Source organism: Calonectris borealis, chromosome 10 (assembly GCF_964195595.1).
Source record: "Calonectris borealis chromosome 10, bCalBor7.hap1.2, whole genome shotgun sequence".
Lineage (NCBI taxonomy): Eukaryota > Metazoa > Chordata > Aves > Procellariiformes > Procellariidae > Calonectris > Calonectris borealis.
Window position 1 is genome coordinate 681,291 of NC_134321.1, and position 17,121 is coordinate 698,411.

The 17,121-nt window shown below is 52.6% G+C and overlaps 2 protein-coding genes and 1 non-coding gene across 4 annotated transcripts; all 3 read left to right on the plus strand.

Annotated features, from left to right (window-relative positions):
• The first annotated feature begins 36 nt into the window (after positions 1–36).
• Positions 37–14,161, plus strand: EFCAB12 (EF-hand calcium binding domain 12). The gene is given in 8 exon segments (XM_075158541.1): positions 37–904; positions 907–998; positions 1,134–1,328; positions 2,083–2,226; positions 9,491–9,500; positions 10,244–11,173; positions 11,969–12,134; positions 13,226–14,161. Coding segments are annotated over 6 exon segments (1,656 nt in total). The 3' UTR covers positions 10,591–11,173; positions 11,969–12,134; positions 13,226–14,161.
• Positions 14,162–14,315: 154 nt separating this feature from the next.
• On the plus strand, positions 14,316–16,975 carry RPL32 (ribosomal protein L32). Of its 2 annotated transcripts, none has more exons than XM_075158555.1 (4): positions 14,316–14,657; positions 15,594–15,694; positions 15,936–16,117; positions 16,800–16,975. In XM_075158555.1, exons 2-4 carry the CDS (start codon positions 15,599–15,601, stop codon positions 16,927–16,929), a joined length of 408 nt encoding a protein of 135 aa, XP_075014656.1. In that variant the 5' UTR covers positions 14,316–14,657; positions 15,594–15,598; the 3' UTR covers positions 16,930–16,975. The 2 variants fall into 2 exon arrangements, with proteins under 2 accessions (XP_075014656.1, XP_075014657.1); XM_075158556.1 differs by lacking the exon at positions 14,316–14,657 and adding an exon at positions 14,973–15,202.
• Positions 15,386–15,524, plus strand: LOC142086417 (small nucleolar RNA SNORA7). Its single transcript, XR_012675115.1, has one exon. It is a non-coding gene; the product is annotated as a small nucleolar RNA SNORA7 (small nucleolar RNA).
• Positions 16,976–17,121: the final 146 nt, after the last annotated feature.

Below are 17,121 nucleotides of genomic sequence, written 5' to 3' on the forward strand. Positions count from 1 at the left end.
GCGTCTGGTCTCTCGAGGCCGCGCAGCCCCGCGGTCATGGCTGGGGCAGAGCGAGCCCGCCTCCCGCCCGCAGCCGCCTTCCCGCCCCCGCCGGGCCGGGTTTGCCGAGCGCCGCTGTCCCGCTGCCCGCCTCGCTGCTCCGCGGGGGCGGGGCCGCCTGGCGGGGGGCGGGGCCGCGCCGTTGTCATGGAGATTCTGAGCTGCGCCGCGGAAACGGCAACCGGCGGGTGCGCGGGGCGGGGTCAGGGGTCAAGGGGCGGAGCAGGCCGTCTCCAGGGGAAGCCGCCGGGCCGCAGCCATCCGCTGCCGCCAGCGCAGCCCCGCGGCCCTCTGCCCGGGCCCTCTGCCTCGGCCCTGCCCGGCACAGCGGGATCCCCCGAAGCCGCCGCCCGACACTGCCTGCCCTCTGGGCCAGAGCCGGGCCGGAGGAGAGAGCACTGTCACTGTCTGGCGGAGCCCGGGCCCGTGGCCGTGACGAGGGCCTCTGCTGTCACCCACAGCGCCCCCGCGACCCGCCAGAGTTTGACCGGCGTCGAGCTGGATGTGGCCTTGGACCTTTGCTTCAAACTGCATTATCCAAAACATAGGTACCCAGATCTCTGCGCTCAGGTGAAAGCCAGCAGGCTTTGCCCGCCCGGATCCAGGCAGCATGTTATTTTTGTTCCACCCATGGCGAAAGAAGCTGCTCCCTTCTCCAGGCCGAGCTGGGCCACAGACTCCTGCCACCCGCCTGCCTTGCAGCTGCCCCTGGAGGGAGGAGACAGCCTCAGGTCTTCAGAAATCACCTCCAATGCAGAAGGTGACCCACAGAAGCTGGAGGCTTGGATTGAGGGGAGGAGGCAGCTCCGATCTCAGCTGGAGAGCATTGTGGGTGTAGAAAAATGGCTGATGGGAAAGCCTTCCCTTAGGGTCAGGAAGAAAGAGTCTGGGAAAGAATAAAGGCATGCAGAGCAGACAGGAGGGCTGAAAGGAAACCTGCTGTGACCCGCCGCCTGGGCGTAAGTGTCTGCGGCGCTGTTCTGTCCTTGGGATCGTTGCACTGCGTCTCCTGGGGCCCTGCCGCAACCTCAGCACCTGCTGGTGTGGTGATTCTGGGTAACGGGGGTGTCAGGGTGTTTTCCACTCTCTTTCAGTGCTCACCACCAGTGAGCTGCCGGCCCTGGCAGGGAGGTCACCCTCCTCTCATTCGTGCACCGTACCCCACGGCTCTTGGCACGCTGCATAACCTCCTGCGCAAGCAGAAGCTGACGATGGTGGACATGTTCAAGAGGGCTGGTATGGACAGGAGGAAGATCACGAGAACAGACTTCATTCACATCATCAAAGCGGTACGTAGGGAACTGAAGAGGAATGAACTGCCGCAACTCTGCCCTATTTTCCTGCGTGCAAACCCAGAGTGGTTTCCGTGGAGCAAACGGTAGAGCTTCAAGAAGGGGCGTTTTCTCTTCTCTTATCCTCAGAGAATTGCTCCTACACCCTGGGGAAAGCTGAAGGTGAAAGGGAAGGGAAAGGTGCGGAGAAGCTGGATCTCACCTAGAGCGAGTCCCAGGAGAGAGTGAAACCGTTGTCTCTCATTCTCTAAAGAGAGTCCCTGCTCAATACCGTGGCTGCTGGGATCCTGCTGTAGGCACTGAACTGGCATCCGATACCTGACCCGTCCCCACCAGTCCCACGTACATCCCTGCTGCACTGCCTGTCAGCACACGTCCGTACGGCACCGCTCGTGCTGAGCCTCACTGTGCACAGGCTACAGCCGTTCAGAGCTCTGAAGAGCACTTTCAGGTCTATTCAGGTTTAGCAGTTCAGATGTAGTCTGATATTATAGTCCAAGCGAAAGTACCTTCTCAAAACCCCGAGAGCTGGGAAGTTTGGCATGGTAACAGCCGAGAGCTCTGCAGAGGGTGGCGAAGGTCCGGTAAAGTTGTTAGAACTTGATAAACCCAAGTAAACCTCACCAGGTTTTCTCTGTGCCATCCTTCCCTGCTAAAGCATCTGGAACAGCTGCAGAGTTTGCCTCTCCTCACTTTGGGCCAAGCCTTGATGTTTTTGTGGTGACTCTCTCATTTTGGTTTTGGTTGCCAGACCAAAGTTCCCATCAGCGACAAGGACCTGGAGACTGTGATCATCTTCCTGGCTTCCTCAAAGAGGGGCGATCTTATAAGCAGTGAAGATCTGACTGAATGTCAAAAGCAGTGGCTGGAAATGATGAAAAGACAGTCCAGAGATGTGGAAGGATTTTTATTAAATAACGGACATCCTATGAACATTCCAAGCACTGAGGATTTGTTAACAGTATAAGACAAAGGGTTGCTAAAGAGCAATTGTAGTTTTAGAGTCTCTGAAGCGATAGCAGAATAGGGAAGCAGGCTGAGGAATGTAAATATCAGTAGATTAGGTAACGGAATGCAGGCGGGGAAAGCGTTCGCGTGGACACCTGCTTTTGACCAATCTGTGTATATTAAGATTCGTGTGCTTGCTGACTGTAAACCAATAGAGGATTCGGAGGTGCGCGTGTTAGTGTGGCTGGCTTATAAAAGTAGCGCAGTATTTTGAAATGACCATACCCATATTGGGACTCGGCATTACTCCGGGATCGCCTCCCACTCCAACCCCTGGTCACTCCAGCATCTGGTAGCAGAGGATGCGGAAACGTGCTGGGCTCATAACTCAGAGGTCAATGGTTACAAGCCACAATTCTTCAAGACTACGGTAAGAGCAGCAAGAGAAGGGGAGTGGGAAACAAGCGACTGGGAGAAGTACTATTCTATTGCTCAAACAAATAGAATAGATAACGGTGCAGAGTGGCCAACTGCCTCCCAGAGGGTGAGCTGACATCATGGAAAGTGAGGCAGCTGCTACGTTGCTCGCAGGTATACTCTCTAAGAGAGGGATCGAGACAACGGTGAAACAGCTTATCAAGCTAATTAAGTTAGGACAACGTTTGGGACATTTTAAAGACACTCACACGTCGTTTTCTGTGCCTGAATGGCGGGAGCTGGGGGAACTAATGTGGCAGAAGATTATTGAAGGTGATGAAAAATTGGAGAAGGAGATTAAGTCTGTGAGAGAATTGTGGGGAGACGTACTAGAAACTTTAAAAGCTCTGAAAGCTGAACGGGAGGTGGCGTGTGCGGCTGCTCAGATGCTGGCTCCGGACCCCATGCCGGAACAGTCTAAGAGCATGGAATCCAAGGCGGGACCGATCGCGCGATTTTTTGGGCTGCCTGCTGTGAAGGGTATGACGGGGTCCACCTGTAAGACCGTTGCCGAATTGCGTGATAAAGTTGAGCAGGACTCCGAGGTTAAAACGCCCAATGTCGTAACGCCGTCTTCGCCAGAAAAGCCGGCAGTTGCCGGGGCTGCAGCACAGCAGCAGTGCGGGACAAAGGCGGAAGAGCAGCCGCCGGGCATGAAGGGGGAGGAGCGGCCAGCTCCGCCCACCCCCGGTTCCAGGCGGGGAAAGCTGCCGCCCTGCTCCCACCGCCCCTCCTCGCCACAGCGATTCCTCCGGCGCAGCCACACCGCCATCCAGCGGAAAAGAGGAAAATTCGACAGAAAGTATTAATCAGCTGTTGAAAGAGGTTGTGCAACAACTGAAGGAATTAACTACACGGACTCAGCAAAAAGGAGAACCTTGGTCAACCGCCGGTTCGAGAGACAACTTGCCACCCTGTTTCTCCGGACCTGCCGCAGCTACCCGTCCCGGCCGATGGAGCGGAGTTGTTCGGGATGCTGTTTTGGACGGACAGTGGGGGGTTGCATCCAACATTGGCCCGATGGCCTTTCCGGTGGTACAGGAAAACGGTCAAGGAAAATGGGAACCACATGATTGGAATATTCTACAACAAGCCAAAAATACTATATCGCAGTATGGTGTTAAATCGGAAGCGTCACGACAGATCGTTATTTGGATTTTCTCTGCTGATTTGATGTGTCCCCATGATTGCCAAAGTCTGATGAGGCTTCTGTTGACACCTACACAGTTTTTGTTATGGGGATCGTCATGGTCTCAGAGGGCAGTGAATGCTGCTGCCCAACATCAACAGCCAGGAGATCCATTATATGGGGTCACAGCTGAAATGGTCATTGGGGGGGGACGTTATGCGGATATAAATGTCCAACTGACTTTTCCTGTCAATATGTTACAGTTATCTTCTAAGCTTGCTTTAGATGCGTTTCTTAGCTTACCGGGATCGGCAGCCCCTTCTTTCAGCTCGGTGACGCAAGGTGCAACTGAGAAGTATAGCAACTTTATTGATAGGCTTTGGGACGCAGTAATGAACCACCCAGATTTGGGAGAGGACAATAAACAACAAATGTTTAGAATTTTGGCCTTTGATAACGCCAATAACACTACCAGGGCCATTCTAGCCAGTCTGCCCAAAGGGGCAGGAGTGGAAGAAATGCTTTCTCGGGTGGAAAGAGCAGGGGTTCAAAAACAAAATGAGTCGATGGCAGCAGTGGTGCAAAGTGCTGTCAAAGAAGTAGTGCAACCATTGGCAGCTGTTGTTAGGCAAAAACACTCTCCAGGAATAGTCCAGCCCTTTAAAGGCACCTGCTTTCGTTGTGGGGAACAGGGGCATAACAAGCGAAATTGTCGTGCTACTGTATGGTGTGATAAGTGTCAAAAAAGTACTCATGCTACTAAGGCCTGTTTGGGAAACTTCAAATCGAGCGCGGGGAGAGGCCGCGTGCAGACACAAATGCCCCCTCAAAACGACAGCAGCAATCAGGGTTTTTACAAAAACACTCGGCTGCCACCAAAGGAAGTTTGGGGGTCGACCTGGAAACAACAATAGATTTCACTTTAACCAATACAGAAGTGTGCAGAATCCCTAGCAATGCGGTAGCGCCTTTAGTAGCTGATAGTAGTAGGATAGGTGGAATCCTTTTAGGTCGATCTTCTGCAGGAATAAAAGGATTGATCGTAATTCCTGGAGTCATTGATGCAGACTATACCGGTCAAATTCATATTATGGCCTATACAATAAGTCCTCCTCTCTTCGTCCCAAAAGGCAGTCGGATAGCCCAGATATTAGCTTTTAAAAATCCTTTAAGTCGATCAAACCAAGATTGGGAAGAACGTGGGTGTAAAGGATTTGGTTCTACTGGGCCTGTTGTATGTTTCACTACAAAATTAGACCCCCGCCCACTCGAAACTGTGACTTTGAGTCAGGAGAACCTTTCAATAAGAATAAATGCAATGTTGGACACTGGGGCCGACATAACTATTATAAATCGAGCAAATTGGCCGTTGCAGTGGGAAATAGAAACCCCAAAGGCATTAATCGCAGGAGTGGGAGGGAACTCGGCCCCATATATAAGTAGTAAACCAGTTCAAGTGAGTTTCCCAGAAGGCCAGACAGCAACACTGAAGGTCCATGTTTTGTCGCTCCCTGGATGATTGGAAGCATTAATCGGACGTGATGTTCTCAGTCAGATCGGGGCAATGCTGACTACAAAGCATTTTTAGTCATGGGCACTGGGGAGCAATCGCCCAACCCACCGTTAACGTGGATCTCCAATGACCCTGTTTGGGTTGAGCAGTGGCCCATGACTGAAGAGCGATTGCAAATAACTAAACAACTGGTATCCGAACAACTTCTAGAGGGACATATCAAACCGTCTGTCAGTCCATGGAATACTCCTATTTTTGTCATCCCTAAGAAAAGTGGGAAGTGGCGTTTACTACATGATTTGAGGAAAATAAATGACCAAATGTTGCCTATGGGAGCCTTACAACCTGGAATGCCATCACCTAATATGCTACCCGAAAATTGGCACATACTTATAGTTGACTTAAAGGACTGCTTTTTCACAATCCCACTGCACCTTCAGGACACTCAGAGATTTGCCTTTTCCATACCCTCGATAAATAAAGCAGCACCAGCAGAGCGATATGAGTGGGTGGTACTTCCACAAGGGATGAAAAACTCTCCTACATTGTGCCAATTATATGTCGCCTGGGCGCTGCAACCAATAAGAGAAAAATGGCCTGAAACTATCATCTATCATTATATGGATGATATTTTGTGTTGTCAACAAGTTCCTTTTGAAGTGCATCATATACAACAATTAACAACCATGCTAGCAGACAAAGGACTTGTAATTGCACCAGAAAAGATCCAAAGGTCTCCACCTTGGAAATACCTGGGGTGGATCATTGAACAGGCAAAAATTCGTCCTCAAAAAATAGCATTAAAAACTCCACTCAAAACATTGGCTGATGTGCAAACGGTCTTAGGCGACATCCAATGGGTTCGCAATTGTGCTGGCATTACCAATGCAGACCTTAAACCACTAATTGAATTACTGCGTGGCACTCAGCCTGCAGCTGAAATTCATATGACGGACAAACACCACGTAGCCTTACAGCACATTATAAACAAACTTACTATAGCCTGGACCGCAAGAAGAATCCTTGAACTGCCACTTTCTTTGCTTATCTGTAACACTGAAGAATCACCTTTTGCCGTTATATGTCAATAGCAAACCAAGAAGGGGGAGATGAAGGGACAACAGGGAATGAATTCCGTGACTGCCATTGACAACAAGAGTAATGATAACTTGCCAAATTCCTCCTTTTTTCAAATTTTGGAATGGGTTTTCTTACGGGTACAACCACGTTTCAGTATACAAACTCGTCCTGAAGCCGTAGGGGAATTAATCCGAAAAGGGAGAACGTGATTTATAGAGCTGACAGGACAGGAACCAGCAGACATCAGTATTCCTGTTAACGCTGTAGATTTAGAATGGTGGATACGCCACATGCTGGCCATTCAAGAATCTCTGTTAGGATTTAGCGGAAAGGTGCACTCTCAGCAACCTCAAGGGAAATTGTGGCAGATTCTAAAACGAAATCAGGGGCTAGAAAAACCTAAAGTGGTTGATAGCCCGATACTCGAGGGGTTGACGGTATACACAGATGCGGGAAAACGCTCTAGACAAGCTGCATGCGTATGGTTGGAAACAGATCAATGGTGCAAAAAGATTTTGCAAGGGCAAGCTGGAGATACCTTACAGACTTTAGAATTAGTGGTGGTGGTATGGGCATTAGGGAACTGGCCTGATCATCCTTTGAATGTGGTGATTGATTCTCTATATGTAGCTGGGCTTATACCAAGAATTCAAGACGCACTGATTAGGGAAACAAATAATCCTCAGCTAGGGAAACTGTTTATTCAATTAAGATCAACCATCTCCCAGCGAGCAGCTCCGTGTTGTGTCATTCACATCCGTAGCCATCAATGGGAATTGGGTTTAGGACAAGGCAATCAGATAGCGGACAATCTTGTCAGTCCAGCGTGTCATGTACCACCTGTAGATAAATTTTTACAAGCTAGGCAGGGTCATGAAATATTTCATCAAAACTCAAAGGGTTTAAGAAGGCAATATGGGTTATCAGAAAATGAAGCTCGCTCTATCATACAGGCCTGTCCCAAGTGTGGAAATCACGGACCTGGAATAGGGCTGGGCGTTAATCCAAAAGGTCTCAAGGCTTTAGAGCTCTGGCAGACTGATGTAACTCATATCGTTGAATTTGGGCAGCTCAAATATGTGCATGTCACCATAGATACCTTCTCTAAAGTAATATGGGCCACGGCTTTATCGGGTGAGAAGGCTCATCATGTGTGTAAGCACCTCCTTGCTTGCTTCGCAGTGTTGGGTGTGCCAGAACAACTGAAAACAGACAATGGCCCTGCTTACACCAGTCAGAAGTTGAGAACCTTTCTGATGAGATTGGGGGGTCAAGCATATTACTGGCATCCCACACTCACCGACGGGGCAGAGCCTTGTAGAACGCACGCATCAGGTATTGAAGGACTATCTAGCAAAGCAAAAGGAGGAAGAAAAGGACCCGCAAATGAGACTGCATAAAGTCCTATTTACTCTAAATTATTTGTGTCTGATGGGAGACAGAGAAGAGCCATCGATTATAATCCATCACCAAAACCTTAAGTTTAACTCTCATACAACGCTTCCGAAACTAAAAGTAATGTATCGAGACCCAATCACTGGCATGTGGCTGGGCCCAGTTTCGGTAATATTTAATGGGAGGGGATACATGTGTGTTTCCACAGATAAGGGACCAATACGGGTGCCTAGCCGAGCGATGAAGCCTGCACTCTCACAAGAAGAGGAAGACGTATCAAAGGAATTGTAACGACCGAGACTGTACGTTGTTATGAACTCTCCTTATGAAATAGAAAAAAGCAAAATCAGATGTGAAGACTGTCACCGATGTAAACCCTGGGTGTTATGTGAATGTTATCAATGTGGGAAAAAATGGTGGGTTCGGCTTAATCACGCTAATCGATGGTGTGATCACTGTTATCAAAAGAAATTGTTTTAACTAAAATATTGTTGATTACTGGGCATGAGATAACTAACACACTTTCATATCAGATCAGCTGTAACCAGTGGACTAGATTAACTGCTGAAAGAGCTTGCTTCCCTATTATTTTAGGTGTTGAGTGTAAGCGACATAACCTGGTGCCAGAGATCTGGAAAGTACCCTTTAACCAATGGGCTGCAACAAAAGAAAAATGTCAAAAGCGGTTCGCATGGAAAGTAAAGCAAAACAACTACGAAACCTGGTGATTGGAACATTAGTAATAATGATGGTAGTCCCCGTGACCATGTCCATACATCACATAGAGCCTAGGGAAAATATGTGGGTTACCTGGGCAAACAAAACAGGTCAATCTGCGTTTTGTTTGTCTCTTGCTACGGCAACAGAGCCTTTCAGAACCTGTTTGGTGTGCCTGGTTTCCGGGTAGAAAAGTTTATGTGTTGCATGAACCTATCCGATCATGGTGAGTCTACACATAAACAATTACAATGGTTAAAAAACCATGCAAGCATGATACAACAAAATCATGGCATTTTAGATGAATGGCTCATGAATATTTTTAGAGGGTTGCCGCAATGGCTGATAGCTTTGATAAAAGAAGGCTTGCGTATATTGATTATCATCTTAATATTGTGTGTATGCTTTTGTATTGCTTTTAGTTGTATAAAAAAGGCTGTATCGAAAGTAATAAATCAGGCTTGGATTGTTCAAAAACAAAAAGGGGGATTTGTGGAAGGATTTTTATTAAATAACGGACATCCTATGAACATTCCAAGCACTGAGGATTTGTTAACAGTATAAGGCAAAGGGTTGCTAAAGAGCAATTGTAGTTTTAGAGTCTCTGAAGCGATAGCAGAATAGGGAAGCAGGCTGAGGAATGTAAATATCAGTAGATTAGGTAACGGAATGCAGGCGGGGAAAGCGTTCGCGTGGACACCTGCTTTTGACCAATCTGTGTATATTAAGATTCGTGTGCTTGCTGACTGTAAACCAATAGAGGATTCGGAGGTGCGCGTGTTAGTGTGGCTGGCTTATAAAAGTAGCGCAGTATTTTGAAATGACCATACCCATATTGGGACTCGGCATTACTCCGGGATCGCCTCCCACTCCAACCCCTGGTCACTCCGACACAGAGAGACCAAAACAGGTGAGAGGAGAGCACTGTGCTGGGAAAGCGGCTCTGTATCCTTACTGACAGGAAATACCGAACTGCGTCCAGAATATGGTTCCCTGAGGCCACTGCCCTGTAGCGAAGTGGACAGAACGAGACTTCTCTGGGGAAAAGCTGAAGAGTCCAGGAGGTGTGCAATACTTTAGTCACCCCAGCTGCAGGAGACAGATTATCCAATCTTTTGGGTTTGGCTTAAAATCTGAACCCTGAGGTTTAATGTGCTGCACTGGATTTTTTTAGTTAGCATTGATCATCCAGCTGATCAAAAGTAGACCCTTCCTCCAGCTGTTGGTGGCAGCTGGAAAACACAGATTCAGAAGAAGTTATCTTTTAAAACCTACCCCAAACCTGAAGGCTTCGCACGGTAGCCGTGTCATCTTAAGCTGCAGTTTTCACATCTGTGAGATAAGAGGCATTTTGCTGCTGCTGCATTGCACTAACTGTTTTGCAGATTAAACAGACTTTGTAAGCATGAAACACAGAACTGAACGTGAACAGCAAAACACTTTGGGAAACTGCAAAGCAGAGGTGGGGCAATCTGTAATATTTCTATCTGCATCAAAGCTCAAGGATGTTTTCATTCAGGATCTGAGTCTGCTGGGAGTTCCAATTCGCATGAAATGCAAAAGCCCTTTGTCTTAAATGTTGATCAGCCCTGGTGTTTCTGCTAGTTTGTAACACGGTTTCTCTGGGCTTTTTGTTTGTTTTATCTGTCACAGGCGTACAAGCTCAGTTCCACAGAACCACTTGCACAAGTGTCGGTTGTGTAACTTCTGCTGGGGGCAAAACCAAAGAGATGAAGCCTCGTGCTCCTAGCAAGCCTGAAACACAGTTAACGCTGTTAGAAGTTCCCCCAGTCATCACTGAGCCAGAATGCAGATATCTAAGCTACGATGAAATGGAAGAGACTGGAAATGGAAAACAGTTCAGAGACAGGAGGCGATGGAAGAAGATATGGTGTCTGTGGCAGGAAAACAAGCGCACCTGCATGCGTCGGCGAGTGTGGGGTGGTTTAGAGGACAGTGCAGCAGGAAAGGAAGGGACAAGGAGCTGTTGTGAATATTAACCTCTTAGTAGTCCCTTGACCACTGGGACTTGCAGCCCTCTAAAACAATTGGTTTAGCTTCCGAATGCTTTGATGAGATTAACATTTTTTACGCGTAAATGGCGAGAAGAAGATTATGTTGAAACAATTTTTATGTCTGGGACTGGAGTCTTCCTGATCACTGAGTTGACGTGCCCACTGGACTACGATTTGTCCCACAAGATGCTGATAAGCACTTGTCCTATTCAGTTATCAGGGTCAGTGCAAGATGATCAAATAAAAATATAACACCGATTAATTGACCCCAAAACACTTTATTTGGAGCATCTTGGCAAAAGCACAGATGCAGTTGCCCAGCAGTGCTAACCGGGACCTGTCTTTTACTTGCAGAACAAAGACAGCCCACCAGAATGGAAAGAAAATTGTCGCCTGGTGAGATCTGGGGATGCAGCCGTTGATAAGCACTGCCTGCCGTCAACTGCAGAGGGTGACATGGGAGCACTGGTGGACCAGTACCGCAGGGATCCCTTCAGGAGCTATCTGAAGAGCCTCAAGCCGTGCAGAGAACACAACAGTCGTCTCACGGAGCTAATGCTGCAAAAAGGTAAAGCAGAGACCAAAGGCTTGACATGAATGTAGTAAATCTGACATCTTCCTGCCTCTTCCCAAGCTCAGAAACATGGCTCATGCAGGAGGGGCTGCTGATGAAGCATGTTTGCAGCTGTGCAGGGCAATGGGATGCTGCTGGTTAGGATCAGAAAACAATCATTAGGGCCAGAGCAGGCCTGAGATGGCAAAGGGCACTGCAGATCGGCGTCTGGGCGCCACAGATCGGCGTCTGGGCACAGCAATGGCCCAGTGTGATACCATGGCTGGCTGGGTGGGAGCCTGGCAAGCCAGGGCCCTGTCCCGTTGCCCCTGGGTTGGTAGCCAGGTTCAACCAAGAGTCCACGTCATCAGGCAAGTTTGTGGTGATGTCAAGCTGGGAAGTCAGTCTGTGGGTCAGGGTCAGCGGGGTCCCTGGCCAGGCACAGCTGTGGCTCAGTCCCTATTGCGTAGCTCAGTGGGACTGAAGGGCGAGGGTTGAGCTGGGATGGGGCTCCTGGGCCTGTGGGAAGGCTCCTGGGGAGCCAGTCAGGACCATTAAGTCCTATTAGTGCACTCGGGGCCCTCACACCCTCCTCCATTGCACTGTGGCTGTATCCTGTCCTGGGCAGCATCACGGACTGGAACAGAGGTGATCTGGATTGGATGGGGGGGCAGCTGGGGGACGGGCCCGGCGCAGCAGGAGAATTAAGGGTTTTCTTGGGTAAATGCATGGAGCATCTTCTGTCCTCACCCCATCGCGGGGCATGGCGAAGCATGACTCTTTTCTTTCCACTATACGCTTTGCCAACAGCCCTGCTGCACCTGGGAGACGGGGTCATCAAAGAGGGAGAAGACATAAGGCAGATCAGGAAGCCTGGAGGATCCTACACCTCAGCACGTGATCCCACTCCGTTGCCTGTGAGCACATCCAGGTCGAGAATGGCATCCAGAAAGCAGGCCAAAGAGGCGGAAAATAGGTTTGTTCAAAGAGGGTTTAGTGTCTCCTCCTGCTGCCCTGTTGCATGTCACTCCTCTGTGCTCGGTCCCCACCGCAGTGGGGGTGGCACTGAGGTGCTGCAGTGAAACGCCAGGATGCTGCAAGGGAGCAGCCAGTGACAGCGAAGAGGCAGATTCTCCCCTCGGCTGCACAGCCGCTTCTGTATTTCAGTGAAGTCATCGGGTTGCAGTGGTGCCCGTGAGCAGTTTGTGGTGCCTGGCCGGAGCATTACAGTCCATTTGGGTCTGGTTTTGTACCCTGAGCTTGCAGAGAGCTACAGAGGTGACAATCTTCTCTCCTCGGAAGGTCTTCCTCAGACTGACCCTACGCTGTCTGAAATCCACTCAGAGAATATTTATTCTTGTGGAAGAAAGACAATCCCAAAGAATCGAGCTTTACTCTCTGATCTTGGGTGGCCTTACAGCTGCAGCTACCTTCTCCTGTTACACTGAAAACACTGCACTTCAGTTGTTAAATCTAACATCAGAACTTCTCATAGCCGTTTGCAGGGGTTGATGTTTTTCGGAAAGCAGTAAATAGCACTTTGAAAACAAAAGCTCTGCTCAGGTCTTAAATGACTGGATTCCCATTTAGGAAGTGACACACTCAGAGAGCACAACTTTGTTATCTCAGTTAGAGAGTTTAGATACTGCAGTGATGGGCAATGTATCAACTCTTAAGATAGCTTTGCAAGTTGGCATTTCTAATGTAAATAATGTATAATAATGACAGACATACTCTATTTAAGCAGCAAATATTTGGATCTAACACAAGGAAAGCTGGATTAAAATGCTCTTCAAAAAGATCATTTGGCAGCCCAGTTTGAAAGGTTGGCAGGTAGAATATGCCATTGAGGAAATACTGGGGATCATCCTCTCAGTCTGTACAAACAAACCCATTGGTAACGCTAATCTTGACAGTATCAGAAAGGGCACAGGTCTGGCAGAGCTTCCCGGAGCCTGGAAGCCCTGGCAGCTGGATCTTGTCAGTCTCGCTTTTGCCATTTGTAGCAGCAGCAGCAGTGAAACTGTCCAGAATTTGACTTCTGTAAAACATATTATTTTTTTTTAGGCCGTTTCAAAGGAATAAAATGCGAATGAAGCTTGCGCACGTGAGCAAGTCAAATGACAATAACTTCTGGCCAGGTCATCTTCCGGACGAGACGCGCCTTTACCTACCCGCCGTGGAGCCGGGCAGGGCACGCGCCTTCTTCGGCTACGTCCGTTCCAGCACGCCCGCCGGTCCTGGCCGCTGCCGCCCCGGCCGCCGTGACGGGGGGCGGGTGCTGCGCCCGCGGAGGCGCTGCCTCCGGCGGGCCGGTGCCGCCTGAAGCGGTTCTCAGCAGCGCGAGGCGCGAGCGCGGCTCCGTGCCCGTCAGTCAGCTCACGGGGCCTGCGCCCTGCTGGCGCGGAAAACGAGGGGTCAAACCGTCTGCAGGGCTGCCCAGGCAGCAAAGCGCTCCTCTGCTCGCCCAGGGACAGCCCGGGTGCTCTGTGAACGGCAGCGACCTCCGTGCTCCGGCCGCAGCAGCTGCGCGCCAGAGCCGTAGGTAACGCCTGTGCGCGGAGCGGGCGGCGGAGGCAGGCGCCGCCCGGCGCCCGCTGCGCGGCTCCGGCTCCTGCTCTGCCGCCCGTGCCTCGGGCGCTGCCCGCCCCCGCCTGGCCCCTCCGGGGACGGGGACGGCCCCGGGGGCTCGGCCGCGCAGCAGCCTGGGGCAGGCGCGGACACCCGGCAGGGCTCGGGCCTCCTCAGCCCGGCGGCACCGCTCCGCCCACGGGAGAGGAGCACACCGGCGCCTTCAGGCTCCGCCACGTCCGGGGAGCCTCGTCCTGCGACCGCAGCCGCGCCGGGACGCCTCCGCTCTCCGCCGGGCTCTCGCCCACCCTGGGTGGCTGCATGCGGACGGAGCCAGGAGCGTCGTCCCGGGCGGCCTCGCCGCGGCGTGGAGCCTCCGGGGCTGGGGCACGTTAATCCGGTTCTCCTCGAGCCTGGCGGCAGCCGCGGCCCCAAAGCGCCAGCTGGGGGCAGAACGGGGCTAAGAGCAGAGCCGCCGCCGTGCCTGAACGCCGGGCGGCCCGGGCAGCTCGGGCGGGGACTCCCGCCGCGGGGCCGCCGGCGTCGCGGCAGGGGCCGGGCGGGGCGCGCCGCCCGCCCGCCAGGTGGCGCCCGCCCGCCCAGCGGGACTAGCGGAAGCAGCGCCCGGCCGGGCACAGCCTGGCGGAGGTGACGCCGGGCAGGTCCTGGCAGCCTCGTACCGAACGCGCGGTTCGGGGCGGGGGGAAGCACGGATCCGCTCTCTCGGGACGTCCCCGCCTGACAGACCCCGCCCGGCGCGACCTCCCGGCGGCGGCCCCGGGCCCCGCGCGGGCCCGCTGCCCGCTCTGCGCAGGCGCGGCGGCGTACGGACCTGCCAGGACCGCCCGCGTATCCCATAAGGCCCTGCGCGTGGGGCCGCCTTCCTCTCTTGGCAGGGCCTGGCGCGGAAGGCGCCATCGCGCACCCGGTGAGTCCCCATCCGCCTCCATCCGCCCCCGGGGCCGCTGGCCCGGCACAGCTGCCCCTGCGGGCGCGACCCCCTTCCCTCCGCCACCCGTTTTCCCCGGCGCGCGGGGAGCCTGTCCCCCGCGGGCCGCAGGGCCAGGGCCTCCCTGGCGGCCTCCCGGGGCCGGGCGGGCCTCGGCGAGGCGGCGGCCGGGGGCCCTGCCGGCCGGGGCGCGGGGGCCCTGCCCGGGCCGGGCGAGGAAAAGCCGCGGCCCGGTAACGGGGTCTCCTCTGAGGCCGCGGCGCGGGCGGGCCGCGGCCCCTCCCAGGCGCGGAGTCGCCTCGGCCGCGCTCGGTCCCAGGACGGTGGCGGGCGGCGGAGGAGCGGGCCCGGGGCAGGGAGCGCTGGAGCGCGGGCGGCGCTGAGCGTTTCGCTTCCCGCGAAGTCGAACCGGGGAGTGTGAGCTAAAATGGTGGCCGTTAGCGTCAGCGCGGGGGGGCTGTGCCGGCCGGCGGGCGCTGACCAGGGCGGCGGCTGCGGCTGAACCTGCGGGGGGTTTGCGGTAGGTGAGTGTCAGTCACTTCGTGTCTTTAAGAGCAGAACTTGCAGCGCCGTCAGTCTGTCTGCCCGCGCTGTAGAAGCCGGGTTTTCCGGAGTGGGAAGGGCTCTTGAGTTGCTCGGGCAGGAGAGTAATGGGTGCGAACGTAATGCCTGCGAACGCGGCTGCGGCAGTAGTCTGAGCAATGCGTGACCTCCTAGGATCGCATCTGGAGAGCTTCCAGTGCTCTTCCAGCTTCGGAGGCGGGAGGGAGAGACACTGCAGATGAATACCCATTCCCTCGCTAGCCTCCAGAGTGGCCAGTGAGTGGAAGATAGTCTGCTACACGCACTGTAAGTGGAGTAACTCATCGCCTTTGTGTCGGGTTTCCCTTCTCATACGGGTTCTGTTTATCTTAGGTACCATGCCTGCCCTCAGACCTCTCGTGAAACCTAAAATCGTCAAGAAGAGGACCAAGAAGTTCATCCGCCATCAGTCTGATCGCTATGTCAAGATCAAGGTAAAAAGTCTCTGGAAGTTCATTAGCAAATAAATTCTGGGACAGTTGGACTCGCTTGTCTTTAGGGTTGGTGGTGAATTAAAGTGTAAAGGGTCAGTGTTGAAGCAGTGGGCCATGCTGTAACAGCCTGGCATGGTGGATCTTTTTGGAGATTGTTTTTGGCTAGAGCTGTTACCTTGAGGCAGGCATTTTCAGACTGATCTCATTTTGTAACTACTGAACATTTTCTGCATTTCTTCAGCGCAACTGGCGTAAACCAAGAGGTATTGATAACCGAGTTCGCAGGCGGTTCAAGGGGCAGATCCTGATGCCCAACATTGGCTATGGCAGCAATAAGAAGACAAAGCACATGTTGCCCACGGGGTTCAGAAAGTTCCTGGTCCACAACGTCAAAGAGCTGGAAGTGCTCATGATGAGCAACAAGTAAGTCCGCAGGGCCGGTGTGCTCCCTGCCTTGTGCGGAGCCGTCGCTGGCAGCTCTGCCGCCGGTGCTGGGGCTGTGCGCTGCCCATCCCCTAACGGCGCCGGGTCGGAGGACGAAAAGGCAGCGCAGTCGGGGGGAGACGTAGGTGGGAAACGAGGGAAGTTGTTGCTTTTAAGAGCACGAAAGTCATCTTGGTTTCCTTAGTGCTGCTTTGCTGCTGGCGGGGGGGCACAGAGGGTGTCTTGGGGCTGGCAAACTCGTACCTTTGGCAAAAATACAACATAGTGGTGGTAGACAGCGCTGTACCTACATCACTGATAAAATAGTGATCAGAACTGTGGCTTCGTATCTGTTCAGACACAGGCCTAAATGTACTTGTAGCACTTTCTTTCAAAACAAAGTAATAAGAGTAGTAATTCACACCATTAAAAACTACCTCTTACTGACTCTTCATTCGCAAGAAAGCAAGCGGAAGGGCCGAGCTGTTCCGGAGGCGAGCTCCTGCTTCGGGCCAGAAGGCGTCGGACTCGGCGACGGGGGCGGGAGTCGTGTGGTTCAGCTCGTGCGCGGTGATGCGTCTGTGCTCCGCTGCATCCGAGCGCTGCCGGCGGGATGGCAGCTTTGCCTTGTCTGCTGTCAGTGCTGTTGGAGCTGTGCCTGATGCGTGTCTGTTCCCGGCAGGTCGTACTGCGCAGAGATTGCTCACAACGTGTCTTCTAAGAACCGGAAGATAATCGTGGAGAGAGCCGCTCAGCTCGCCATCAAGATCACCAACCCCAACGCCAGACTGCGCAGTGAGGAGAATGAATAAACTGGCTTCTGCATCTGGCGTGTATTTAATAAAGTGTAAAAACAAACTGGTGAATGTTTTGAATGGCCAAAGGGAAAGACTTCGGCTTGGTGCCTGTGTGCTGCTGGGGTTCAGTGGACAGCGGTGCGGCTCCGGTGACACCGCTGCGTCAGCCCGGCTGTCCAGAGGCGGACTCGCAGCAGTGCGCTTGCT